The sequence below is a fragment of the Oryzias latipes genome, chromosome 13 (genome assembly GCF_053564925.1).
Source record: "Oryzias latipes strain Hd-rR chromosome 13, Olatipes_Hd-rR_3.1".
Classification (NCBI taxonomy): Eukaryota; Metazoa; Chordata; class Actinopteri; order Beloniformes; family Adrianichthyidae; genus Oryzias; species Oryzias latipes.
This window is the reverse complement of record NC_136249.1, coordinates 21,324,662-21,350,397: the sequence shown is the minus strand read 5'-3', so window position 1 is coordinate 21,350,397 and position 25,736 is coordinate 21,324,662. Positions and strand designations below refer to the sequence as shown.

At 38.1% G+C, this 25,736-nt stretch overlaps 4 protein-coding genes across 11 annotated transcripts in view; 1 reads left to right on the top strand and 3 right to left on the bottom strand.

Moving 5' to 3' along the window:
* Window positions 1–949: 949 nt before the first annotated feature.
* Window positions 950–7,092, bottom strand: mre11a (MRE11 homolog A, double strand break repair nuclease). Its single transcript, XM_004075409.5, has 19 exons — window positions 6,906–7,092; window positions 5,721–5,797; window positions 5,307–5,600; window positions 5,146–5,233; window positions 4,923–5,064; window positions 4,727–4,841; window positions 4,329–4,514; window positions 4,076–4,247; window positions 3,919–3,999; window positions 3,689–3,818; window positions 3,356–3,456; window positions 3,104–3,274; window positions 2,959–3,018; window positions 2,714–2,894; window positions 2,100–2,186; window positions 1,897–1,958; window positions 1,758–1,819; window positions 1,526–1,616; window positions 950–1,340 (listed from the first exon to the last, which is right to left on the bottom strand). The coding sequence occupies exons 2-19, from the start codon at window positions 5,738–5,740 to the stop codon at window positions 1,299–1,301; spliced, it is 2,085 nt and encodes a 694-aa protein (XP_004075457.1). The 5' UTR covers window positions 5,741–5,797; window positions 6,906–7,092; the 3' UTR covers window positions 950–1,298.
* Window positions 7,093–7,180: 88 nt separating this feature from the next.
* On the top strand, window positions 7,181–11,981 carry cep57 (centrosomal protein 57). Of its 2 annotated transcripts, none has more exons than XM_078929657.1 (11): window positions 7,181–7,455; window positions 7,717–7,888; window positions 8,192–8,386; window positions 8,478–8,596; window positions 8,694–8,801; window positions 9,257–9,334; window positions 9,413–9,499; window positions 10,012–10,092; window positions 10,205–10,431; window positions 10,506–10,650; window positions 10,737–11,981. In XM_078929657.1, exons 1-11 carry the CDS (start codon window positions 7,408–7,410, stop codon window positions 10,905–10,907), a joined length of 1,431 nt encoding a protein of 476 aa, XP_078785783.1. In that variant the 5' UTR covers window positions 7,181–7,407; the 3' UTR covers window positions 10,908–11,981. The 2 variants fall into 2 exon arrangements, with proteins under 2 accessions (XP_078785783.1, XP_011480865.1); XM_011482563.4 differs by having other exon boundaries at window positions 9,407–9,499.
* A 143-nt stretch (window positions 11,982–12,124) lies between these two features.
* Window positions 12,125–14,338, bottom strand: LOC105355428 (uncharacterized). Its single transcript, XM_011482565.3, has 3 exons — window positions 13,908–14,338; window positions 13,379–13,598; window positions 12,125–13,252 (listed from the first exon to the last, which is right to left on the bottom strand). Exons 1-3 carry the CDS (start codon window positions 14,224–14,226, stop codon window positions 13,123–13,125), a joined length of 669 nt encoding a protein of 222 aa, XP_011480867.1. The 5' UTR covers window positions 14,227–14,338; the 3' UTR covers window positions 12,125–13,122.
* A 2,227-nt stretch (window positions 14,339–16,565) lies between these two features.
* The window catches only part of dock10 (dedicator of cytokinesis 10), a 64,880-nt gene continuing 55,709 nt past the window's right edge, over window positions 16,566–25,736 (bottom strand). For 4 of the 7 annotated variants that reach the window (XM_078929653.1, XM_078929651.1, XM_078929652.1 and 1 more), the window contains 18 exons: window positions 24,560–24,670; window positions 24,000–24,109; window positions 23,807–23,922; window positions 23,135–23,272; window positions 22,869–23,051; window positions 22,657–22,767; window positions 22,359–22,574; window positions 22,213–22,270; window positions 21,563–21,664; window positions 20,977–21,083; window positions 20,773–20,895; window positions 20,573–20,686; window positions 19,562–19,708; window positions 19,272–19,482; window positions 18,394–18,584; window positions 18,213–18,313; window positions 17,962–18,100; window positions 16,566–17,544 (listed from right to left, as the gene is read on the bottom strand). In XM_078929653.1, the coding sequence (XP_078785779.1) occupies window positions 17,497–17,544; window positions 17,962–18,100; window positions 18,213–18,313; window positions 18,394–18,584; window positions 19,272–19,482; window positions 19,562–19,708; window positions 20,573–20,686; window positions 20,773–20,895; window positions 20,977–21,083; window positions 21,563–21,664; window positions 22,213–22,270; window positions 22,359–22,574; window positions 22,657–22,767; window positions 22,869–23,051; window positions 23,135–23,272; window positions 23,807–23,922; window positions 24,000–24,109; window positions 24,560–24,670 (2,326 nt within the window). In that variant the 3' untranslated portion in view covers window positions 16,566–17,496. Of the gene's footprint in view, window positions 17,545–17,961; window positions 18,101–18,212; window positions 18,314–18,393; window positions 18,585–19,271; window positions 19,483–19,561; window positions 19,709–20,572; window positions 20,687–20,772; window positions 20,896–20,976; window positions 21,084–21,495; window positions 21,665–22,212; window positions 22,271–22,358; window positions 22,575–22,656; window positions 22,768–22,868; window positions 23,052–23,134; window positions 23,273–23,806; window positions 23,923–23,999; window positions 24,110–24,559; window positions 24,671–25,736 lie in introns of those variants that run through there. The other 3 variants (XM_078929655.1, XM_078929656.1, XR_013647146.1) reach the window with 2 other exon arrangements.

Here is a 25,736-nt window from a genome sequence, read left to right as displayed (position 1 = left end):
ATAAAAAGGAATTACCAGTGAAAGAAATTTCAGCTGAAATTTGCAAGATGTGTATATTTATTGTCATACCAAAGACCCTAAAAATGGGACTCAATGCCTCCCTGCTTGACACTCAGCATTAGGGGCAAATTTAGGGGCAAATTTTACACACCTAGGTCTGTGAAAGCTAATGGAATTTTAACTTTACCGGTATTCCACCACATTTTTGCCACTCGATGAATAAAATGAATGTGCAGCTATTGTGTGAGGTGCAAAAAAAACAAAAAAAAGTTCTATCTTCTTTGCACTTTCCTACAAACTTGTTGGAAAGTCTGACTCAGAGTCTGACAGTCTCCAACAGGTTGTACAAAATAGATATTTGCTTTAAGGCAAAGTGTAACCAAAGACCCTTGGTGTGTGTGATAAGGAAGTTTTAATCAAATAAAATATACCGGGTATATAAACAGTTATGATGATACTTAAGGTCAACCCAAAGCATCCCATTTAGCTTACTCTTTTATTAACCTAATGTCCGCATTTTGGGTTATATTACCACGATAGTTAATTCTGCTTAACTGGGGCCCTGTTACTACTTGTTTAGAGGGTTAGCTCAAATATAAGCTCGGTCTTAAGAGGTCAAATAGCACTTCATCAAAACTTTCAGACTTCCTTTAAAAATAAAAAAAGACAACCTATTAGATTTGTATCTCTTTTTAAAAATTTCCCCGCTCTGTCGCTGGAAAATTCCCCATCCTGTTTAGAAAACAGTCAGCTTTGAGCTCTTGTAGCCCCCCACCGAAAGGTCATTTCCCACATTGTAAGCAAGAACAAGAAGGACAAAAACATTTCTTGTGTACGTTTTTTCATTTTTCTATGTACCGGTATATTCGGAAAAATTAGGTTAACCACTCAAAAAAGTTTCAAAGCCTTGAAGTTAAACATGTAAATTGAACAGTAGCTAGTCATGAAGTAAAAAAAACCCAAAAACATTTATTATCTTCAATTAAGTACAAGCAAAGACGTGAAATTCCAGAAATATCAGTATCTGTTGTTATCAGAGGCATATCCCAAACATTTAATATACATGAAAGTCTCAGGACACATAACACTTCCCACAAATCTCCACCTTAACCACTAACTGCAGATCTTTTCACAATGTGTACTTTTATTCAATTATTTTGGAAAATAGTCAAACTGATTTAAAAAAACAGAGGACTAAGAAAGCTTAATGAACGCATGCTTTAAGGTCCTTCAGAACAGCATTGCAGCAGTTTGATTACAGAATTTCTTTATCTTTGAAACGGAGCATTTGAACCGTCTCATCTTCTTGACCGATGGCTGGGGCCTTTAAATGGGTTGTCCTGTTTTACCAAAAAAAATTAAAAGACTAGTCAAGTTTAGCTCATTATGGTAGAAATATCCAGCAATGTTTTGAGAACTTAAGATGACTTTTGTGCTTTCAAATTTATTTCAAGTTCTATAGCTTACAAGCCATGTTGGTTGTCAGAAAAAAATTATATTTTGTACTCTTGAAATCTTATTTTACCTCCTCGTCATCACTGTCTTCAAAATCAACTCCTCTAGAGGACTGGCTCTGGCTTTGAGAGCTGTACTTGGAGAAGGATGCAGATGAAGATCTATGTTGAAACATAAAAAACAAAAAATAAATGAATGTTCAATTAATCCAGAAAAGAAAGAGAAAAGATTTGCTTTTATGCATCTGTATGAATGTAATCTTTGAAGGAAATATTACTCTTTTGTTTCTAAAGTAAACAAACCTTGAGGGTGGCTTAGTAACTTTCCTTGCCGGTATATCTTCATCTGAGTCATCAATGGTTATCTGAAGATAAATAAAACATGAGGTGTAATTTAAAAGAGAAAGAAAGAAAAATGTACAGAAGTTAATATTTGACCTACTTCTTCAGCTGCTGAAGATGTGGACCCTTTACTAAAAAATTTCTGGGATGGAGCTAGAAATGCTGAAAAATGAGATGCAAAAACCAAAATAAAGATAGTTTGGAGAACAAACAAAAAAACGTTAGATTATAGCCTGTGACTGTGCAAGTGTGTTAACGTGTCAAACAACTGTTAGACCTCAGGCCAAAATAACAATCCGCTACCCTGCATGATGTTCTTGCTTTGACTTGCTGCTGCAGATTTCCGGGAACAGGCTCGACCAGCAGGTTTTGGTTCAGAAGCAGTTGAGCCTGAGGCGAAATAATACCAATATTATAAATGAATGGCAACTTAAAGATCTTTTTTTAATTTTTGGACTCTTTAATACCCTCCTAATTTGGCAGATGGCAAAATGGGCTGTCCTTCCAAGGAATCTCTTTTATTCTGAGAACACTGAATCACTATAACTTTAAAAATTTCCGCTGTGAAGTGATTCCACTCATTCTCTTGCAGTATTAAGACTAAATGAGTAATTCCTCTAAAAGGGCCATAAGAAACACAACAACTGCAAACCTGGCCCTTTAGAAAGTAGCTATCATTGAACTCAATTTAAAATTTACTAAGAACTAAAAACAAATTCATGAAGCAATAATTCACCTTTCTTTGTATTTTAGAAAAAAATCAGGGACGTCTCAATAGACTAAATAAGCCTCAATAATAAGGGATGACAGTTGAGTGAAAGTAATTAAGTTGTAAACATTGTGAGAGCCCGTAATAAGCAAAAAAACTGTTAATATGACGCCTTTCAAAAGGATTTCCTTTCACTGTGATGACTCACCCCTGCCCCTTCCTCTGCCACCTCGTGCTCGGCCTCCTCGGCCTCTGCCGCGTGAGGGAGGCGGAAATGGATCTGAACCTTCATCAGAGTCCAAAGCAACATCGCCAAGTTCATCTGATATGTTGCGATCTTCAGGATTCTCCCCGCGTTCTATTCTGTGAGCTTTGGCTCTGTTCATAGCCTGAAACAAGCAGAGAATAAGCATCTTCCGTAGGATTTTTTACCTTTATGATGTCATTACTTACTTCTCTGATCTCGTTTTCTTCTTCTGTTGTATTCTTTTTGGAGTCTCTAAATTGCCGAACCTGAAGATTGACATTAATCCACTCTTTATGAAAACAATTTTTTGTTATGTACATAAATTTGTATTACTTGGTAAAATCCTCCAACCTCCATGTCGATGTCCTGCTCTGTAGTTACGCCTCTGGCCTGAAGATGGCGCTGTGTCTTCTCCAACTGGTATCTGATCAGCTCCTCGATGGCATCTTTCTCATCTTTGTCTACAAACTCCTGGATGGCTTTTCCCATGCCTTGTTCAGTCAGCAGGGAGAGCTGCACCTTCTATGAAGACAAAATCACCATAAACAGTTGATAAAAAAAAAAAAATCCAATTTTATTACTATGTGAGAACATGTAAAGTACCTGCTCAGCTGCCTCAAAGTACTGTTTAACCAGGTCCTCCACCCTCAGTCCTTCAACTGCAACTGTCTTGACAAGTTTGCTATAATCTACATTCACCTCATCTAATATGTAAAGAAAAAACAAAAATTATGTAGAACACAAAACAGCTCAAAAGGTTTTCTTGAATTACAGAAATGCAAAACAACCATGTGGGTTTCTGCTGCATTTGCCTTGAATTTTTGAAGAATTAAACTTTTTTCTCAAATTCAAACACCACAAAGTACATTTTAGAAAAAAAGTTTGGTTTAAAGCACATCAGCAGTAAAAACTTGAAAAGAAGTTGATTCTTCAAACCTTTGAAGTCCACCTTTTGCTCACGCCGTCTCATAAAGTGAATAATGTCTTTGGGATTTGCGACGCAGTCCACAAACTTTTGACTGAAACGAGACGTGCTGAACGCCTCAAAACCCCCACTGTAGTCCACCTGGAGGAGGAGACGACGAAGGCCAGCTTGAATAGAGACCAAACATCAGAGTGGGGTGTCTAAGGGGAAGCACAAATCTGTGCGTGTGTGTTGAACTCACTCTAAGACGGATTAAAGGTTTCTCTGGTGTGAGTGGACACCCAAGTCTCTCCCTCTCAGCTTCTTCTATCATCTCCGTGACCTATGGAAGGACATCAGAGGACAGGTGAGTTGCGGAGGAACCATCAGTACAGTTAATCAGAACTTTAGAGCACTACCTTTGCGTAGCACAAATCCTCCACCTTCTTTGTAACCTGGTGTGTGTCAGGAGTGAAGAGGTCCTCATAGTCAGCCAATACCACATCCTGAGTGATGAACTGACGCACAGTTTTTAAGGGGATCTTCTGCAGGTTCATCTTACGACCCTTCACTCTCAGCAGGCCTATGTGTCTACACATCCACAGGATGGAGTTACATCTGCAGTCCTCTCAAACATTTTGATAGCTGAACACCATCGAGGAGCATGCTTACTTTTTGGTGGCCTCTCCAGGGGACAGGGAGGTGGCCACCGAGCTTCCAGGCTGAGTCACATAGAAGTGCTGTTGTTCATTTCTGGTTGGTGTTATCAGGCATTCGTGCTCGTGACCCCACACAACCAGGTCAAGAAAGTCATCCAAGAATTGCTCAGGAATGTAATTTGTGGGACCATGCTTGCTCCTAAACAGCAAACACAAAGAAGAAAAATAAAGTTCGCAGATCAGAATAACGTTGCTTCATTCTCAGAAGTTTGATAAAGTGACTAGTAATTTGTAATTGCAAATTAAAAAACTTTATTTAAATTTATTGTCATTGCCAAAGCCTACTTCTGCATATCTGTAAGCTCAAAAGCTTTGACTGGGTCACACCCATTTATAGATTGATGCACTCACCTGTTCTGGTGGATTGTAAAAAGATTAAACCAGTCATCTTGGTCTTCTTTGGGGCGAAGCATGGAAACCTGCTTGTTGACAAACATCCTGTACAATCGCTCATCTGGAATTGAACCTTTTTATCCAAAATGTGAGCAGAACACCTGCATTATTTTCAGAAATGAACTAACGTGCTCATCCTGGAACACAAACTCACCAAGACCAAATAACGCCAGTTTGGTGTTGCCTTTCTGCATCAGGATGGGACTGATTTCTATCCTCTCCACTGAGTTTGAGTGACCAAAATGGTTCACGAGGCCAGCTGCACTGAGCAGATCAAGAGCACACAGACCTTCAGCCTGGATAGAAATAAAGACAACATTACAAATACTAACGTCTGGCTGTTGTGATTAATTTTCTAAACAGTAGAAACAACTCACCCCAGTTGGGTCATCATGATTGCCGTGAATGCTGAAGACAGGGATGGATATGTTGAGGTTTTCGTCCTGATAGTTCACCCAGGGAAACCTACAATGCAACAATACATATTTGGTCAGTTTCTATAGTAGAAAACACAGAAAAGAACAAAATCCGAACTCACTGGGTGGTGTTAAAGTTGGTGGTTTGGTCACTGAGAATATTAAAGGTCACAGGAGAATCTCCCATGCAGTATTTTCTCAGCAGCGTGGTGCAGATGTGGAGGCTTCGGCGTGACGGCTTGTTGTCATGAAACAAATCTCCGCCCAGAAGGATGAAATCAACTTTTTTGTCTTTTGCACACTGAAGGATTTCCTCAAATGTCTGGTAGGTATCATTGCCCCGAATGGCATTTTTCTCTAGGTAACCCAGGTGAACATCTGTAGCAATGAGGATCTTAAAGGTATCCTCATCATCCCTTAAAAAAAGCAAATATCCAAAGAAATTTATTGAATCAAATTACTACTGCAAGCTCTTTTACATTCATCTCTTCTTTATATACATTTGAAATAACATTCAAAGGTTTAAATCAACTCACAGGGTGTTTTCTGAGGACATGATGAGGTCGGAAGTAGAGAAGTCGGGCCCAAGAAAGCAGTTAGCACAATGTCACCTCTGCAGAAAATAAAACAAATCAAATCCTTTGCAGTTCATATGCAAACTACAAATATGTTAAAACGAATGAGATGGCTCTTCTTATGATAAGAATGTGTTTGCTCCAAAATCTCAAACTGCTGTGTCACTTTGCTACAGCATTTCCATGTTTGTTTCCGATCCTCACAGGTGGTTTCTTCCGATTCTTCCATTTTAAGAAAATTGTCCCTCCCCACTGTCACCCTTACTCAGAATGGGGATAGAATTGAGAACGTAATTTGTATAGGCCATTATTATTATTACACAGTTCTGGCTGAATAGAATTTGATTATATATTTAATATTTTATGACGTAATTTACAACAATCCCTGGATTTGATGTGTCTTTCTTCAATGTTGTGCTTTAAGACAATTGGCAATGAATAATTGGCAATGAATAAATACACAAAATGTAATTAAATACAATCTGACAATGTGTTTTCGAAAGCATTTTTTCCAGCTGTTTTATGAGTACCGTATATATATAAAACAGTTTATCAAATTACAAATTAATGCATACATTTGTAAATGATTTGTGAACTTAGAATTTCTAGCCTTTGCTTTATTTGTTGTAAAGATTGCAATTTTCACTTTCTGCATATTCTTAGGTATTACTGATTATTATTGTAGCTGTATATTTACCAATGGGTTGTTTTAATGTATGATTCTTTCTTAGACCAGGACACACTTATTGAATTTCATTCATTGTACTTAACTTGTGATGTGACAAACAATCAATGCCAATCAAAGATCTATCCATTTAGTATGTAAAGGGTAACTTTGAAAAACAACAAAACAATTAAGAGTAATACTAAACAAAATATTTTTAAGTATAATATTTTAAAATTTTGCTAAAACAAAACATTGATCAACTTAAATGAAAAGAAACTGTTCAGAGAGCTAGCTTACAGCCCGCGAGCTGACCACCACGTTTTAAGCCCGAGAGCACAGCAACAACATAGAACATGTTTAAAGAGAAAGCAAAAGACAATGCGGAACTGAGAGGTCAATTGGTCAAAATAGTAGTTTAGCGTCAACTTTTAATAAAAACCAAGAGAGAATGGATACAAAAATGAGCCTTTGTAACCCACCTTTACGGCGCATTATTTACAACCTCATTTTGCCCCAAACTTCCCGGCAACTCTTGCAAGCATCACCCCGCCCCTTTGCGAAGGACTATGGGAAATGTAGTTTAATCCGAAACCTGACTGTGAAATAATCAGGAAAATGAACTGCATTTCCGGTGTGTCGCTGGTGTATGTTCGTTTTAATCACAGTGGAGAACCGTTGGCACACTTGTTCATGCCCAAACGTTTCCATTTGACGGAGTTTAATCCATCATGTGTCTAACGGGCCGTCCTAGAATGGAAATTATTCACATACTTCAGAAGCCCTTGTTGCCTCTGTGCGCTGGGAAGGCTTTAGGATTTTTTGTGTTTTTTTTTACACTACCAAAATGGTGTGTTTTGGCGGTGTGCACAAGAGAAATGTTAGCTAGTAAACTAAACTGGACGCTAGAGGGAAATTTCGGCACTCATTAGCTTCGTTGGAAGAGTTTTCTTACTGTTGGAGCGCCGTTCATTGGGCTGTTTTATGGAGACCCTTTCAAAAAGCCTTGCAGCTGATTCCGCCCGAGTAAAGGTAGTTCTACTTTTAATAACTAAAATCAAGCAAACAAAAACCTCATTCTTTACTGCGGAAGCTTCTATTACTTTATGCAATAAAATAAAGTGAAATGTTCAGCTGTGTTTTGCACTTATACTTTATTTAATCTGCTTTAGTTTCTATTCAGTTATAAATGATGATGATTTTTGTTTGATCATTTACTCCCGGTCAGTTCGCAGTGTTCTAGAGCAGGCTGTTGATGTGGATCCTGTTAAAGATGCTGTTGTTTTTGTGCAGGGCTATCATGCAGGGGCTATGCCCGACAGTGTTTCCATGTCCTCCTATAAAGATTATCCAGCTCACTGCCCCTTTGTCAGCACACTGGTGCATCATACCCCACAAACACGTATTCAATACTCGCGTTGTCCAGCATCCCCCAGCAAAGCCTTCCCTGAAACAAAAAGGGCAGGTATGTTTTAATGTTCTTTTTGTTTTTGCACAAGTGTGTGAGTTCATTGCACGACGCTACCAATATTCCATTCAAACTTTGTGGTGTGTCGAAGCTCCATGGTGACACAGGAAACATGATGCTGCACACCCTGAGTGTCTCAGTTGCGGCGTTACTTACTCGTTCCTCCACATCATCTTCTGTACTCAGAGTCCTCCTCATCTCCAACAAATGCCATGTTACACTTGTCTGTGGCTACCTCCCCAAAGTCTTTAAAGCCTCTGTGCACGTGTGAAATAACCATTTAATCTCCGCTCCACACAGCAATCTTATCTGCCCTGAGAAACCTCCAGGAGAAGATTAGGAGGTTGGAGTTGGACAAAGGGGAAGGAGTTCTCCAAGTTGGAGAAAATGATATATCCCACAGAGTTCTGCCAAGTGAGCGTGTTTCACAGAGTCTCTTAAATGATCAGATAGACACAGCAAGAAGGGAGGACAGCCATTCTCGTAGCAACCAAGGTGAGTATACCAGAAACGTGTGTATATTTCTTACTTTTTAAACTTTTTCCCCCTAGTTTCTATTTCTCATTTACCTCCATCTCATTGGTAGCCTTGATCACCCACCTTGCTGCAGCAGAGTCTCGCTGTGCAAAGCTGGAGCGACAGCTGGAGTACATGAGGAGAATGTTGCGCAGTGACAGGGCACATGGGACCAGGCTGCACAGTCAGGTGGTTCACTGATGAATGCAAGAATACAAAATTTAAACAGTAAAATTTAAAGAAAATATTTAAAGAACACTTTTGGTTTGTTTTCTTTTTCATACAGGAATTCACAAAGAATCCAAATGCAGCCAATAAACCAGCCGGGATGGAAAAGCTGGAGAAACTGGAGGAGGAGTATTTAAGGCTGAGATGCGCACAGCAAAATGCAGAGGTGCATCAAGTAATATATAAATAATAGAAAAATATACAATGTAAAATATTGTTACGACTACCTATGCTATTATTTGGAAACTACTTTGGTTGGAAAACACAAAATGATTTTTTTTATTTGTTTGTTTTTTGAGATTACATAGATTTTATTCAGAGATAGTTTAAGTGTTTTACCAGTTCATGCCAAAGAAATGTTTACTAAAAAAAAAAAAATTCTGCTCTTGATTGATTTTTTTCTTTGTGTCATTAAAAATATAATTTTGATGTTTAAAAAAATGTGCATCACTTTAAATTGTCCATATTTCCCAATCCTGCATTTTCACTTTCACTAGAAATTATTTATTGTAATAATACAATATAGGGTTTTTATGAATGCTATGACAGTAACTGATGCTTAAATTCAGAATATTAATCTCATCATGAACTAACTAACATTGGTTTCTTTTGTTTTATCAGACGAAAATCCTTGAATTGGAGGAAAAAGTACAAGAAGAGGAACACCAGAGAAAGCTTATGCAGGATAGAGCTAAACTGGTACAAAAATACTGTTTAGCCTTATCTTTATCCATTTTTATGTATTTATAACATATGCATTTTTATTTTAAGATTCAGAGGGGAATGGAAGCTAATAGGATCTTGCTGCAGTCAGTGTCCCCTGCTCTGTCCAAATGGTCTAAAGGGAAAATATTGATTTCAGAGGTAAGAAGCTTTGGGTGAGAAGCAGTTAAACCTTTTTTGAGCACCTTTCATAAGAGATAATCTATCTTAATCTAAATTTAACTCCATTTATTGGTTTAATTATTTTAAACCAATCCAACATTTGAGATTATTCAGAGGTTTTTTAATTGTGTGAATTTGCATTGTGCATAGAAGTGCATCTAGTTGCATTTTTTGCACAATGTCAAAGATATTTAAATCTGTTGAATAATGATGGGTAACTTCAAACAGACAGTTTTTAAAGTCTCATCTAAAGATCATATTTGTGAAAGATGTATTATCTTTCCAACCCAGTCTAGGTTGTAACTTTCATAAGGTTTTTTTACTCTACACTTTGTACTTAATGATAAAATAAAATTGCTATATATTTTTCTAACTTTATTTATAACAACAAAAGTCAAGATTTGTTTTGCTATTTACTATTCAATGGCAGATATGTTAATACCCCGGTTTGAAGAAAACATAGATCCGTGCATTGTTTTAACTCTTTTCAGGAACCTTCTCCACGTCAGGTGACCCACATGGAGCCACACTACAGACTGAATCTCAGAGATGTGCCTTTTGTTGCTGGAACGGTACTGTTGACATTTATAATTTGTTGCCACAGCACAGGATGAAAATCATTTAACGTTCTTTTGTTCCGACCGTTTTCCTCTCACTCTGCCTTCCCGCCTTGTTGGGTTTCAGTCGGCTGGCAGCAGCCACTCAGTCAGAGCTAATGTCCAGGCAGTGCTGTCCCTCCTCAAACAACACCAGCCACACCTCTGCAACCGCTGCGTCCTGCTTTCCAACTCAAACTCCTGTGGGACAGGTTTCCAGAAGCGTTCTGACTGTTCTTCCTCCTCTTGTGCCAGTGAGGAGGGACTCTCTGAGCTTCTGCAAGCTCTTCAGGATGAGCTGAGACTGATGAGTGTGTAAGGAAAATCAGAATAACATCTTTTGGAGGGACATTTCGGCATTATGCTAAGTTTTCTACATTCTGCAACAGGGAGCAGGATAAGTTGATGTTGCAGTTGGAGAACAATGTGTCTGAAGAGAAGAGGAAGGAGCTTCTGAAGGAGCAGGAGAGGCTTTTGCTTAAAATGGAGAGGAAGGGAGAGCAGATTAATAAGCTCTACAAATATAAATCACAGGTTGGTTATTGCATAATCGTATTTTACTTATTAAGTGATTTGTTTCTATATCAAGTCTTCTTTGTCCTGTTTTGTTTCTCACTTAGGCAAAAAAGTTACAAAAAGCCAATTCTAGACGAAAAAGTGGGAATGAGGTAGCAATTTCCGGCAGAGGACGCTGCGTAGGCACCACAAAAATTCCACCAGGAGAGGGCAGTAGGAGGAATCTCAGGCTGCTGAGGGACATGAAGGTTCTGCAAGCTTCATTACGGACCTGAGAGCCATCAGTACAGAAGCCAGAAATGTTGGGCTTCCTTCTGGTGCCGTACCCCTATTTTTGATCATTATTTTACTATGAAAACACACACACAATTAAAAAACTAAGTAAACATTTTAGGAATTTCTATTTTGATTTTTTTCAGCAGGATCATTATATTCCAAGCCATGGTGTTTTTCTTTGTTTTTTGCTGTTATTTATTTATTTTTTTAAACTGGAATATCTTCAGGTTTTTTTTTCCTCCAATGAGGTGTCCTCTTCAGTCTTGTTTTTCACCACCAGGTGGCAGCTTTTGTATTCTACATAATGTGGTCATTTTATCACCACTCTAATGGTAATAGATTCAAACTGCTTGAGTTTCGGCACATTATTAGGTGCCATTGAAACAAACTAATTTGAAATAAATCAATTAATGCATAAGACAATAACATTAAATCCATTATTTTTTCATTAAAATTAACTATGTCATGCTGTACTAAAAGGTTCCTAGGCTCATATACATTTTGATTCAAAGGTTTTTTCTGTCTTTTATGTTGTTTGTATAGTACATAGAAAAAAGGATACAGTTTTTCACTCTGCTTATTAGGTATGTACTATCAAAACTATTGTAAATTGCAGCTATGAAAAATGTAAACTGTGCTGCAACAATGTTTACATTCACACTAAAAAAAGTCTGCTGGATATGATATCTCAAATAACTTTTTTTTATTTATTCCTCATTGTTGCACACGCAGATTAAAGCAAAAGCGCAACATTGAATTTTTCAACATTTTTGACACTGGGATATGAATGTTATGCCCCAAATATGTGCTAATATTTGGCCAATCAGTACAAAATACAATCTTATTTTATTTTATCAAGTTAAGATTGCAGAGTGAACAGGTTTTTTTTGCCTCTGTGTTTGAATTTATTTTGAACGATTATTCATTGTGATGAGTTCTTCACATTAGGTGAATAAACATTGCTGTATTTGGTATCATATGTTTACAAGGCATCATTATTCAACTTGCTACTGACTTTTATTTCCTAAAGGACATATTTTTATTGCTGATATAAATACAAGCTTACAACAATGCCTGTATTATTTGTTTGGAAATGTCTTGCAGTCAGAAACTTTGTGGAAGAGATGAAGCTAATGACAGAAGTGTCCCAACAGTTACATATATTTGTAAAAAAAAATCTTTTTTAAGTTTTTATAAATATGACAGTAAACAGATGACTTATGGTAAAGCAAAATGATGCATCTCTTTATAATATTGTCACAGGAGCTGTTTTGAAAAAGTTGAAGATCTTTGAGAGAATGGAACATTTAGCCCTCCTGGAGACAGCAGCCATCTGAATGAAATCATTTAGTTCCGTGGGGTCAGCAATGAAACTTTAAACACAACCAGTATCACAGAGATCGGATTACCTCGGCAACATAAACTGCAAACTGTAATTTTGTGTGGTTTCGTTTTAAGATAATTAAACACACATATTTTTTCATTTCACAGTTCAACTGGAACTAGATTAACAAAAATCTTGCATTGAAATGAGTCACTTTTAAATAATTAAAACCTGAGTTTAGATTGTAAAAGGTGTAATACAGATGTAAACACAGTTGTAGTGAAGAAAAATTAGTTTCTTGTCTAGGATTATCTGGTTTAAGTTATCAACTGTAGGTAAAAACTTTAGCAAAGCAAACAAATGCTCTTTGATTCAAATGTCGCGCAGGTGAAACCTGACTCATGAAAGCTGAATAAGATAGAAAAAGTTTCTATTTTAAAGGAAAATGTACTGTGTAACATGGAAAATAAGAAGTTAGTTATTTTGACTTCAAAAATACAGACCATTCATGTGAAAGACTGTCAAGAACCAGTTCAAATAGCCTATTAATCAGATTGTCTTGTGAACTGTGATGAAAAAATAATGAAGATGAAGTAGCTCAGCAGGTCTGAGTCAGCCGCCACAATTGTCCACAAGAGAATTGTCACCTGTAGGTTTGTGTGTCACCTTGAAAAAGCAATGACTCAGGTTAGGAGAGTCCAGACACCTGATCCTGTCCTCAGTGAGATTTGCGAGTTGTCTATACCGAAGAAGCATGGACTGCTACAAAGCAACGCTGATAACTTCTTATTATCAGCTTACACCCGATCTAAACTGTGTCGCATAAAGAAGGGCCAACATGGGTCTGATGAAGAGTTTGTTTATGTTTACAACAGTCTTTAAAAATTGCCTCAAGAATCTGTCTCAGTTATAGAAGCCAGGTCTGTCACTCTGGGCTCCTCCTGGTGTTTGATCAGAGCAGGCCGGCTGGTGTAAATGTCATCAACAGGTAGCAGAAAAGTCACTGTTTTTACTTTTGCTCTGAAAAAACAAGCAAACAATAAAATCACGATGAAACATTTGGGAAAAACACGTCAACCTGTCAAATTGTGAACAAGTTTCCTCAAAGATGCTACAAAAGTCCATCTGGAAGTAGAGGTCCTTCACCTGTTTTTATGAACATATTCCTGGAAGGAGTGTCTGGTGTTCACTTTCTGAACTTCTGCTTTGACAGAGTTGGTAAACACATCCTCCCCATGCTGAATTTCTTCCTGCAGTCTTCTCCACACAGAGTTATTGTGCTCTGTGTTAATCCTCGCCCCTCTTGTTGTCACTCCAGAGAGATTAGAGCTTGTAGAATATCTTCTGACTGTCATGACCGTGTTCTCTGTCATCCAGCATGAAAACAAGAGGTGGCATGAGTATGCAGGGTTAATATTGTTCTTTTGTGGTGTAAATTCCTGGTCTGTTTCACAATTAAGCACACAATCTGTCAGTATGTTCATAGTTTTATGTCTAGGAGTGGGGCAGATGTAGAAATATATTTTAAAACATGACAATTATTGAAAAGCTTAGTTTTACTAAGTGATTTCTATTTTTTGTGATTTAAAAAGTGTTGGAATCTTAACTGATCATAATATTGAGATAGAAACCCTAACAGATCTGTGATGGTAAATTCTTAGTTTTTTTGTTTTACCTTTAAATTTTCCTTCCAGTACTGGCTCAGACACATTCCGTCTCAGGTTCAAATAAGGGTTTTCCACTTTTTCAAAGGGCTCTTTTTCCTCCAAGTCTTCCTCTGACGTGGGCCCCACTGAGCACAGTGCGTGGCCCCCGCACAGCTCCTGGTTCTCAGTTTCCAACTTCTTGATTTCGTCCCGCATTTCCATGATGACCTGCGCCAGGCCGCGGGTGCTCTCCATGGTGCTGCTGCTGCGCTGCCAGAACCACGGCTTCCCAAAAACCGGAGGGGACTTGTGCAGCAAAAAGTCGCCGCAACCCTGTGGTTTTAACATGCTGCCCCCAATACTTTAATGCGGTCCTCCTGCTGCGTGCCTGTCAGCCGTCTCTGCGTCTCTCAATCTCAGTCCAGATCTGGCTGTAGGAACATTATGTCGCCTTTCACCACTTACGCAGCTGAAAGGGCTCCGGTGATCTGCCAGCAGCACCTGGAGGATGTTTTATTAATCAGCCCCCAGGTCCAGTTTCAGGAAAGATAAGCAGGGATCGGAAATGAAATGCTCAAGAGCCTTCTATAAGGTTGAAGACCTACTGAACCTGCCTCTGATCCAATTGTGTATCATATGTGACCAGACGAAAACAAGCTTGTGAAGCTGGAAAGAACAGTTAGATGAAGCTTTTAATGTCAATCTATAAGGTGATGAGATGTTTCAAGTTCTTTGAAATACACACAAAAACCTCCCAAAAGGCTAGTAACCATGTGCATATGCATCACTCTCAGGTTTTGTTGTCTGAGTGGGACTTAACGATCCTGGCTGAGAGCAACCTGACTCTGTCAAACTCTAGGCCACAGGGAGCGAAAGAGACACACGTGTCTGTAAAGAAGAGAAACCCAATCAGGCCTCCATTTCTGCCTCACAAAACAAGCTCAGGAGGGAGAGGAGGAAAGAATTACCAACTGGATGGAAGCACAAAACTCTGAAAGGTCAGTGCAACTCTATATGGTTCACCTCAGGTACATAAATGAGTGAGAGTGACGAGACAGATCCAAATGTGCCAGCTGTCTTGTCAGACTGATGGAAACAGACTCGCATAACCACACGCTGTCTTTTACAGAACCACCAGCTGTGTGTATGCAGGGACACTTAACCTCTGCATGTGACCCAAACCCAAAGCTCAGCATTAATAACTAAATACCCTGTTTGCTACCTTTCTCTCTGTGTGGTCTGGAAGTATCCACTGTCCCAAGGTTGCACTGAAACTTTTCTTTGTCAAAGTTAAAGTTTGCCAAGTCGTGAATCGTTTTGCCAAGTTGGAGGTTGGAGATCGACAGAGTTTCACACTCATTCAGGAGATACAGAAAAGTGAAACCAGCAAAAGAAAGGAGACGTTCTGAAAACACATTGCTCAGATTTGATGCTACCTTGATGGGGTTTGTTTTTGATCAATTTGTTTTAAAAAGGTAGATGGGTTATTGTAAAACATTATCAAGCATCCACTTATTTTGGAGTTTTTGAGTTAAAAGGCAGCTTTTAGCTGAAAATTTAATGGGATGTGTCATGGAGTAAAATAATGTGGAAAATTAGTTCAGCAAAAACAACAAAAATAAAAACAATTTGCAAGTAAATACTGAATATGTATGTTATGAGATAGTACCAAATCTCTAGTTGGTTTATTCATGGTAAACTCAACTCATGGCTTCACACACTGCAAATTGTTAGGCCAGGATTACTTGCTTTGAATGAGAAAAGCACACAGACAACTGAGTATGGCCATTCTCAATATTCAGTAGTAGTGCTTCATAGTACACCTGATCCAAACCAACAATAACCAACCCTTGGCAAACACTTTTGTAACAAATAAAAAAGGACTTAAAAAAATAACTGAAATTTCTATCCTAAACCCCATAAATTAAATGTTGCATTTTTGGTGCAAATCTTTGATCTTATTGTAGCACTGAGGATGCTTGGGGAGTACTATAGTATTATAGTGTCTTTGAGGATCATTGAAAACATTTTCAATAATGAAACTGTAATCATTGTTAACCTTCTTGTGAGAAGACAAAAACCAGCTTTGACTCAGAATTTTACAGTTGGTGTTACTATTAAATGAGCAGGAACAGTTCTGCTAGAATGCTGAGCAACAAGTATTGCTTTGAGAATATCAAGTGCCATGCTTTCTAAAATGTTTAGCAGTTGTGGGTGTCTGTCACGCTAACATTTTTGTCCTGTTACAGTTGCGATAGCACAGCAGGGGGTGTTTGGCTGCCTGTGAATGCTGGAAATGTTGGGCAAAAAGACTAATGTTGTGAAGCAATTGCTGCATCTCTGAATCTTTTTTGTATTCATAGCAACATGAATCAGTACTCTGTTACATTGGTGGCAGTGCTAAGACATGTAACGGAAACTCTTTCTGTGCATTACCAAAGCCAAGGACAGAAAACATATTTTTTTCTTTTCTGCACATCAATTCCAGCATCCATGTGTTATAAACAGCACACACTGCTGTGCAACAGCAACTGCAGCAGGTTACAAAATTGAGATTCAACACTATACAAGCACTAATTAGTTTCATACAATGGATGCTCTCAGCCAAATCCAGCAAAGATCTTCATCATCATCACTGTTTAACATTAGAATCACAAAGTAAAGGAAATAAAGATCAGTCATGAATATAAATTGAATGAACATTACCAAATTTTTTATTTAAATGTTATACATAAAACTTTTTTTTTTTTATTCAGCTAAACAAATATTTCTATATTGCATGTTTGATAAAAAAAACATTTCAAACATTTTTAAATATTATTATTCTTATTTACAGTTCAAAACAGTACAGGACATAATAACAGTAACAATGCAATTTTCAATATAAAAAATGTTACAAAACATCTTTTTTGTGTTTGTTTTGTAAGTTTGTTTCTGTTGGAAAATGGACAAAAATGACATTTCCAGAATGTTAACAATAGATAAAAAGTAGCAATGAGAAGCTGATCTACATTCAAGCAAGATCCAGAGGTGTGTCCAACTTCTTTTAAGTATGGTACTCTGACTTATTTCTGTCAGGTACTATGTGAGATAACCTTTAAATTGTTTGAAAAAAAATCATATGTACAGAAAAGTGTAAAAACTGTCATCAAAATGCACCAGAAAGTTCTAAATTACAAAAGAGCTGAACACACCTCAAGGTCAGTAAGGTCACTGTTCTCTAAAGGGTCAGGGTTGTAGAAAGAAGGCGCATGTTGTGTGTACATGTGTCTACTAAACAGTATTTGCTGGCAAGTGTCTGTCAGTGTGTAAATGTATGAATCAGCTTTCTGGGCTTAGAAATCTAAATCGCACATGGGTTGAGCCTCTACGGCCAAAACAAACAATATCTAACAGTCCAGCAGCCTGGCCTCTATTGAAGACGGTCAAAACAACAGGACTACAGACTACCACAACCACAGTCTACACACTTCTCCCCTTCTTTATACAAGTCATTAGTCACAGTCTACGATCCCATCACTCATTGCAGCAGGAAAACACCGCAATTCCAAAACAAGCAAATCGGCCACTTTAGGGCTCATGTGGGAACAAAGATTTTCTGATGAGCCAATTGGCCATTTAGTAGGTGCTGTTCCGATCCGTTCCTGGTTGTCTTGTGAGAGGAATCTGAACAGGAATAAAACGCTGTTGTTAGAACAGGATGATGCAAAAAAAGAAAAAAAAATTACACCCATGGACATTGAAATGTGCCGATTAGAGAAAAAGAAAGCATGAAAAGCAAGCATGGATGTGTAAAAGAACGTCTTTTGAAAAAGAAATTACTGACATGACATACCAGTCTTAGAAAGAAAGCTGTTAGACAAAGATGATGTACTGAAGGCAAGAAAACATGTTTCAAGCTGAAAAGAGAAAAATGTGAGAAAAGAACCAGAGAGTTGCAAAATAAAATACTGATAACTGCAAAAAAACAAAACAAAATGATATGTTTGACCATTAGTATGCCACGCAAATGAAACCAATGCTGAAAATGCAATGAGGTGGTAAGTCGGTAGATTAAAATGGTGTATTATTTTGCTGTGAGACCTGTTCATTCATGATGCCAGAGAGCTCAATCAGCATGTCTCTGTAATGAGCTCTCATCTCCTCCTGGTACTCCAGCTGGTCCTCCTTGATGAGACGGTCATTGACATCCAAAGCCTGACCACAGGCTTCTGCAAACTGCCTGCAGAGGGAAAGCAGCCACATTTGACTCTTGTGATATAAACTATAAGCAATTTTTATTGACAAATAATAGTTAGAACATACTGCATTTTTTTAATTGCATTATAAAATACCTGAAGATCTCCTTGAGAAGTTTGACCTGGTTATCTGGGTATTTCTTTGCATTCTTCTCCTCTAAAAACGCCCTGGCATAAGCCATAGGCCCGGCATTCACCTAGATAAGATGAAACAGATATTATAAAGCTAAACACCTGCTGTCTCAGACAATCACCTGCACATCGTAGGAGACCTCACCTTGACACTAACACTGCCCTGAAGTTTTAGCTGCAGCCGAATCATGTCCACCTCCTCCATGTTGCAGAGCTGGTTGAGCTCAGAAACTTTCCGCGACATCTCATCAATTGCCACTTCGATCGGATTCATCTCTGTGCTTTGCTGCTCCACTACCTCAATTCTCTTTTTTAAATAGGGGAAACTGGAACTTGCTGGAGAGAAAGAAACAAATGCGCCCAGCTCAGACTGAATATATTGTGCAGTTCTCTAAATGCTTGCTGTTAAAGAGAAAATAGAAAAGGTGTAATATGCTACTTCAGATCTACCTTCAGTCTGTCAAAAGTAAAAAAAAAAACGGTTTGGTTCTCTTATTTTTACTGTCATTTACAAAAGGTTTATAGTTTTACCAAACACACGTGTGCTAATTTCTGCACCATTTCAATGTAATTTGGCAAAAAGTACAACCCCTGTCAGCAGATTTAAGGTTGATATGAAGCAGTTTGGAATTTTTAAGGAAAACTAAGCAATTCACTATTATGTTCACATTTAGTAACACACTTTGTTATATGACAACATAGAAACTAACCACACACATTGTTGCATTATTTTGTTTGAGTCTAATTAAGGGACATCAATGTTTTAGAAGAAGCAGGATGTTTTTATTAGTCCTTCATGTCGTTGGAAGCCCACCCTAAACAACTGTATGTGTCCAACACAAAAACTTGAAAACTTGAAAACAAATTCTAGGACTTATTTCACATTTAATTTTCTCTTAAAATGTTTCCAATGAAATGGATTGGAATGGACTAAAACTGATGAAGACAAATGGTATATGTGGTGCTTATGAATCCCTGATGAAAATGATAACAAATAATTTCTAGATGAAAGCCAACACTCACTGGTCAGTATGGTGCGCCTCTTACACTGCTCCTCAACATCTCCATGTTTTTTTCCTGAAAGCGTGAACGGAGTCTCAAACACAAAGCGGCTGATGTTGTGGTGTCTTTCAAAGTCTGTCCTTTTGTCGTGTTGCTCCTTTTCATCAAAGTAGGGCACCACATATGTCACCTGGATGTAGGCAAACTTGGGGTCCAGGTCTTTAGGATTCACCTTCACATTAAGCACATCATTATGAATGCAACTTTTACATTTAAATGATCCACTTGACTTAAAATGGAAGTGGTGTTACCTTATTGGAGTCCTGAATCATCTTTACGTTATCAGCTCCAAACTTGTCTGAGTAGAGCTTCAGCAATCTCTGGGAGACTTCTGACAGTCCTGTGAGCTTTGGCTCCTTGTAGATGAACTCTTTACTTTCTTCCTCATCAAAGAAGCCCTAACAGAACACACACACAAACATGCAGATTAAAACAAGTTAGATAAGCAAAACAATGGTGAGGTCCAGAACAATTTAATAAGGCACCTTTTTTGACATTTCATCAACAGTACAATACATCTTGTTGAGTTGTCAGGGGGGTTAACCAATAAAATCAGAGTGTGAGTGTGCTTTGGAAGTAAAAGCAACACTGAATTCAGAGGTGAATAGGATTGTCTTGTCTGATGCAGGTGTGTGATGTCACAAAAGGGAAAACAACTTAATGAATGGGTTTATTAGAAAGTCAAATGGACCACGACAAGCCTGACCCAAGCTAATCAAAGGGCAACGGGGGCACATGTTAATACCAGTCAAAGGAGAAAAGAGGTAAAAGCAGTTAGAGTGGAGGAATATGAAGAGCCAAGGCTTGTCAAGACTTACCACAATCTTTAAATAGAAAATAGAAAAGGAAGAAAAGAACAGGCAAAACATTAACAACTTTGAACTTTCTTTTGAATTTTGTTTAAGTTTCAAATTTGGGAAATTTCTAAAAAGAACTAAAAGAAGAAATGTTTTTGGTTCTCAGTATCTTGACTTTAAAATAGTTTTACTCTCACAGTAAAATACTAATTTTTAGGATGTAGGGACTCAAAATTCCAAGAAAGACAAGCTCCTCAGTATCCATCTTCTGAATCTAGCACATATACCGTACATGACCTAGCTTTTGAGTTTTTGTCAGAGAAATCACAGTCTGATGGGCTTTTTTTGCATCTTAAATATTTATCTACAGGTGACAGGTTACTGTTAAGTGTATACGTCACATTTTTGTGACGTGTGCACAGGTATGTGCAGGTGTTCATAACTTATGCAATGACTGATGCTCACCTGCCCGTAAAAAGCGACACGGTAGTAGCGACCAAAAAGACGTTTTTCCGCATCCACCACCTCTGTCACCTTCAGGTAGGAGCGATGAATGTCATAGTACAGCTCTGACAGCCTCTGCAGATGAACACAGGGAGGTATTCATTCAGAATGGAATAGCTTCATCCAGTGCACCTGTACATCTTTGAGGAAGCAAGGATTACCTTAAAGTCCCTTCTCTTCTCAAACACAGCAATCACAGGTTTGTTAATGTCTGCGATAAGTTCGTATCTCTCAGATTTCCACAGATAATCCACACACTGCTCCAGCTGCTCCACTAGAGTGTCCTACACAGAACAGAGAGAGCACCAAAAATGAAAACAGGTCAATAGCACTTGTACTGCTTGTTTAGGGTGGGAGGAACTGACCTCAGTGTACGGAGTGTCTTGTGTGCCGGTGTCTTCCTTCATGGCACCCTCCTCCTGAACATTTGGACTGATGCACAAAAACGCAGCCCAACCCATGGAAAACGATGCTGAGGTTTTAAACAAGAAAGACTTTTTTTGGTGTCCTGTTCTGGATATTTTTAAGAAAACAACAACAGTGGTGCTACTGGAAAGTTCAGTTTGAAGTATAGAATGACACAAATCGCTTTGTGTAAAATACAAGATTACTTTACAGTCAAGAATTCTTTTGGTCACTAACAAAAGTAAAAAAATAGAAAATATGACCTTTATTCAAAACTAAAGTGACTCGAAGTAGTGAGAAACGTATATACTAGCATGTGCTCTTGTTTTACTTGTACATTTTACAGCACACGACAAAAACAAAGTACCGGTAAGCCATCAACAACCACCAGAATGCTCCTTCAAGAAAAAAAGAAAAAAAAACATCTTGCGCTCTAATACCAATTATTTCCACAAATTTACAAGAGGATTAGTGCAAACCTGTAATCTCCACTGCTTTAAAGTCTGTACCCCCACCCTCCAGAATGCCCCAGGCGCACAAACTCACTGTCTTGATCTCGGGTGGTAGTTAGTAAGGAGCTACATTTAAAGACAGGGTTTTCTTCAGGGGACACAATGGACATCCTGGCCTTGTCAGCTCTCCAGTAGCCTGTTTGGTGGGAGGGGAGGAGGAGGAGCAGCAGGTTTTAATTTTAAGTTTCTGCCCATTTCGCTTTGGACTCTTATGTTGAAGGACAAGACTAATGCTTAGAGTTGCACATGCAGAGAAAAAAGCCATGCATGTAAATTAAAACAGACACAAGCTGAAAACAAGCACATGCATGTAGAAGAATGAAATGGACAGACACACAGGAACCTACTCAGCACATTAAAATACATTAGTTTTACTTCTACTAGAATTTGGCAAAAATATGTTAATGACATGAAAAAATAATAACTACTATTAATAAAATAAAAAGTCTTTCTCATTCTATTAGTGAGATTTTGATTCCACTACCATGTTTGTGTGAAGAACCGATGTCAAGTTAGGAGTTAGCTTTCATGATTTGAGTCATGAAAGAGATCAGTGATAAGCTGACTGAAATGGTGTCAGAAAAGATGTAAAGCAGTGTTTTATGCAATGTTTTTGTGCAGACGTATGCATTCAAACAATGCTACAGAAAACTTAACAAGTGCAAGTAACAGCAAGAGACTAACCTCTCCTCTTTAGGGATTCAGCAATCAGGGCTGAGATGTGAATGTAGCACATTGCAGCCTGAAGTCATATGGGGCAGAATTAAACAGGTTAATAAAACATCTGAAGATTCACAGAAATGGTTCCAAGTGAGGGTAACCAGTCTGACCTCTGACAAATCCCCATTGCGCACGTGAATCTTGGCCATGCTCTCTAGCCAGGTGCGCCTTAGCTCAGGTGTGCTGGCATAGGAGTTTGCCAAACTGTACTGCAGATCCACCAGCATCTCTGGATCTTTCTCATGTTCCTTCATTTGGGCTGTTGCCATCAGAACTGTCCGGATCCGCTTGGTCAGGTCTTTCACCTCAGCAGGAAATGAAGTGTTCTGTGGACAGAACAATAGTAGTATTTACTAAATAATCTCCCATTATCTCTAGTAAGAAATTATCCAAAGAACTTTATTATACCTTAAGGGGTGTATCTCCATTTGCAAAGTTATTGATAATGGCTAAAGACTGTTGAAATCGTGAGCCACCAATTCCAGCATCGGCTATCAACTGGCTCACTGCTTTGATAACCTGAAGTGGAGGTCAGAGTTAAGGCTCAGCATGGCTGAAGAAGCAATGATAGCATTCTGAAATTAAGTTTCTGTTATTAGTAAATTTCAAAACTCACTGACCTGCAAATGTGAACGAACTATTGACTTGCCCTTTGTAAACTCAAAGTTTTGTCTCATGAAAAAGTAGAGCAGGGCGGCTGCCTCTGTCTGAGTGGAGCTGGATCGATGGTTGCAGCATTTAAGGATCTCAGAGCAAAGGCACCCACACAAGTCTGCTTTTCCCTGGAAGAATGCGCTGGGAAACTGTGGGAAGTCGGAGATGACACACTGCGTATAAGAAAAAAAATCTCCCATTGATGTAACATGTTTGTATTTGGTTTTAGGACCTTTTGGACAAAGAGTCTGAGCGCAGCAAAGACGTGCCGGAGGGTGGCGGTTGACTGGTTGATTTGGAAGAACAGCAAGTATGTATCTAGGACCTTCTTCATCAATGTGTTCTGTCCATCATCCAGCAACAGTTGCTTCTATAGACATTTTAACACAGAAAGCAGAATAAATATAAATATATAATTACCATTTCAACAAGGAATACATTGTTTTCGCACCCAAAGGAACTTCTTGCCACCAGGTGGCAGTGCAGCATAAAATGACTGGGTTTAAAATGTTTAAAATTGTTTTTACTATGCCATGACTTTCAACACAGTTATCTCTGCAGCCAACACAAACATTAAAGCTAGACAAAATACTCTAAGAAATTGTTTGGGCTTTAGATACTTTTCAATGTTTTTAAAAATATTTCTATCGAATTCTATCAATGGGCAAAAATGAAAAAGTTACAAAACTTTAATATAATAAAAAAGCCATGCAAACATAAAAATTCAAAATAAAAGCATTTAGAAAAAAAAGTTTTGTGCATTGATTTACTGCAAATTTTCCCTCAAGCATCATAAATAATGTAATCAATAAAAATGAAAAACTTTAGCTAAAACATTTTAAAAAGAGAGTTTTATCTGGCACTAACGGTAGTTCTACCTGTATAATGTGAAGCAGTAACAAACCTTGTGGTGGTGAACAAAGAGTTCAAGTACATCTAGCACAGTGAGGGCCACCTCTGTCGACAAATTGGCTTCAATGTCTGTGGGGCTCAGCGTATCTCCCTCCTGAACACTCCCATCTCAAGACAATAACAGATTTAAATAACTGAGATACACAAAATTAAAACAATATTCATCCCATCTTTTGGGGTATTACCTGTGTCCATCATATGCAGCAGCTTTGGGTTGGTGAGTGCGTTTTTGCCTCTGATAATAGGCATGGTTTGGGACCGAGCATGCCGGTGGCCTTCGCCTCCAGACGCCATCCTGAACACAAAAGAAGGGGTCTTCAGCTCATAATAAATTCAAGACTTGTATGACTTTTTAGCGCTTGTTGTTCAATAAACCTTTAAAACGTTGGACTGTAATGAACTTTAACAAATATATGTCAAATCTGCTAAAATGAGGCACTCCAAAAACACACCATACACTGGGGGTATGAGGAGGGGCATGCTGAGAACACAATTACAGTCTGTAGCATGGAAACAGGATGGTAACAAAGATGAGGAATACACACAGGAAAGAAAATTAATTTTTTTTTTGCATATCTAGATTTTCACATCTATGTGTAGGTCTGATCTGTGTTTGCATAGAAAAAATATTTTTATATTAAAAGCAAATATTAAACAATATTAGCCTTAAAAATGCTTCCAGCAAGCAAAGATTTAGCTTTTTCAGTTTAAGTCAGTCTTGGATTCTGAGGTGATCGGTTATTACCATTGTGAGAAGATGCTTGAGGACTGAGAGGACTGGGAGGGGTGGTTAGAGCCCTTCAGAGTACCATTGGCATGGGTTGACTGGGCCAGCTTTACTGCCGCTGCTAGCTTCCTGTTCACAAGCCAACCCCATCAGAGGCAGTATACGTTAGTTTTAGTCAAGAAAGCCATTGTTTTAGCGTCCTTTGTTGCCAGTCACTGTAACTGCAACCGTACATGGCATGCTAGCACCTGCTTGGGCATGCCGTCATAGGATCAATGAATGTTAGGATACACAGTTTGCAGGACAGAGCTGATTTAGCACAGTTGTGGTGCCACACAATAACATAGTTTTAAGCAGTCAGAGGAAAATGCTGAAAGCAGACAGATCTTCAATTTGATTTTGGTGTGATGGGAGCAGATGTAGTCAGGAGAAAAAAGTTCTGCCCATACAAATTGCCAGATAGAGCCAAAGAGGAGTCAATGGTTTTCATATTTTCATTTGTGTGTTAGTGTTTGAATTGTTTTGTTTTGCAAATGAATGAAAAAAAAATAAAAATGTACTGATGGGATTAAGAATAACATGGACTTTAACATATTTTTATGTGAAAAGCTGTTAGCAATCTGAGTAAAGCCAAAGGTGTGATGGACAAAAAAATGAAACAATTTGATTTGATGGGAATATCAATTCCTCATTAATTTTCCAATATCCATTTCAACTCCAAAATAATATTATTCTTTCATTTAAAAAAAATATGTTGGCTATTTACAACATTCATATAATTAGCGATTTAAACTAAACAATGTAAAGCCTCTAGAAATAAAGTATTTATTCCTTCCAAAAAATACTTAAAAGCAGATTTTACCCAGAAAATGAATACTCCAAACAAAAATCTATTAATGGGTTGAATTAATTGATGTTACATTTCCTAAAAAAAAAAAAAATAATCGATCGATGTAATATAAATCTATGTATTTATCTATTAAAATCCAGCCCTAGTTCAGACAATGGCAAATCAAAGTGAGGGTTACATGCAACATCAACAAAGAAAGAAAATAGCAGCTTGATGCAACATGACATCAATAAACATGCAGTCCCACTGACGGTCAATAAACAGCAGCACCATGCATAAAGGGGAAGGAAAGAGGCATGCACAGTGATGGAGGCTACAGTACAAATGCAAGGTTAAACACATAGA

What these genes read in the sequence shown, in the direction of transcription:
- cep57 (XM_011482563.4), top strand. Translation starts at nt 7,408, where the DNA reads ATGGAGACCCTTTCAAAAAGCCTTGCAGCTGATTCCGCCCGAGTAAAG. An exon ending in CCATTCTCGTAGCAACCAAG is followed by an intron (nt 8,387 to 8,477) that starts GTGAGTATACCA and finishes TCTCATTGGTAG; the next exon opens with CCTTGATCACCCACCTTGCT. An exon ending in GGAAAATATTGATTTCAGAG is followed by an intron (nt 9,500 to 10,011) that starts GTAAGAAGCTTT and finishes AACTCTTTTCAG; the next exon opens with GAACCTTCTCCACGTCAGGT.
- mre11a (XM_004075409.5), bottom strand. Translation starts at nt 5,740, where the DNA reads ATGTCCTCAGAAAACACCCT. An exon ending in ATCATGATGACCCAACTGGG is followed by an intron (nt 5,065 to 5,145) that starts GTGAGTTGTTTC and finishes ATTTCTATCCAG; the next exon opens with GCTGAAGGTCTGTGTGCTCT. An exon ending in GCAAAAGGTGGACTTCAAAG is followed by an intron (nt 3,457 to 3,688) that starts GTTTGAAGAATC and finishes TTTACATATTAG; the next exon opens with ATGAGGTGAATGTAGATTAT.
- LOC105355428 (XM_011482565.3), bottom strand. Translation starts at nt 14,226, where the DNA reads ATGTTAAAACCACAGGGTTGCGGCGACTTTTTGCTGCACAAGTCCCCT. An exon ending in ACTGGAAGGAAAATTTAAAG is followed by an intron (nt 13,599 to 13,907) that starts GTAAAACAAAAA and finishes GCTGGATGACAG; the next exon opens with AGAACACGGTCATGACAGTC. An exon ending in GAATATGTTCATAAAAACAG is followed by an intron (nt 13,253 to 13,378) that starts GTGAAGGACCTC and finishes TTGTTTTTTCAG; the next exon opens with AGCAAAAGTAAAAACAGTGA.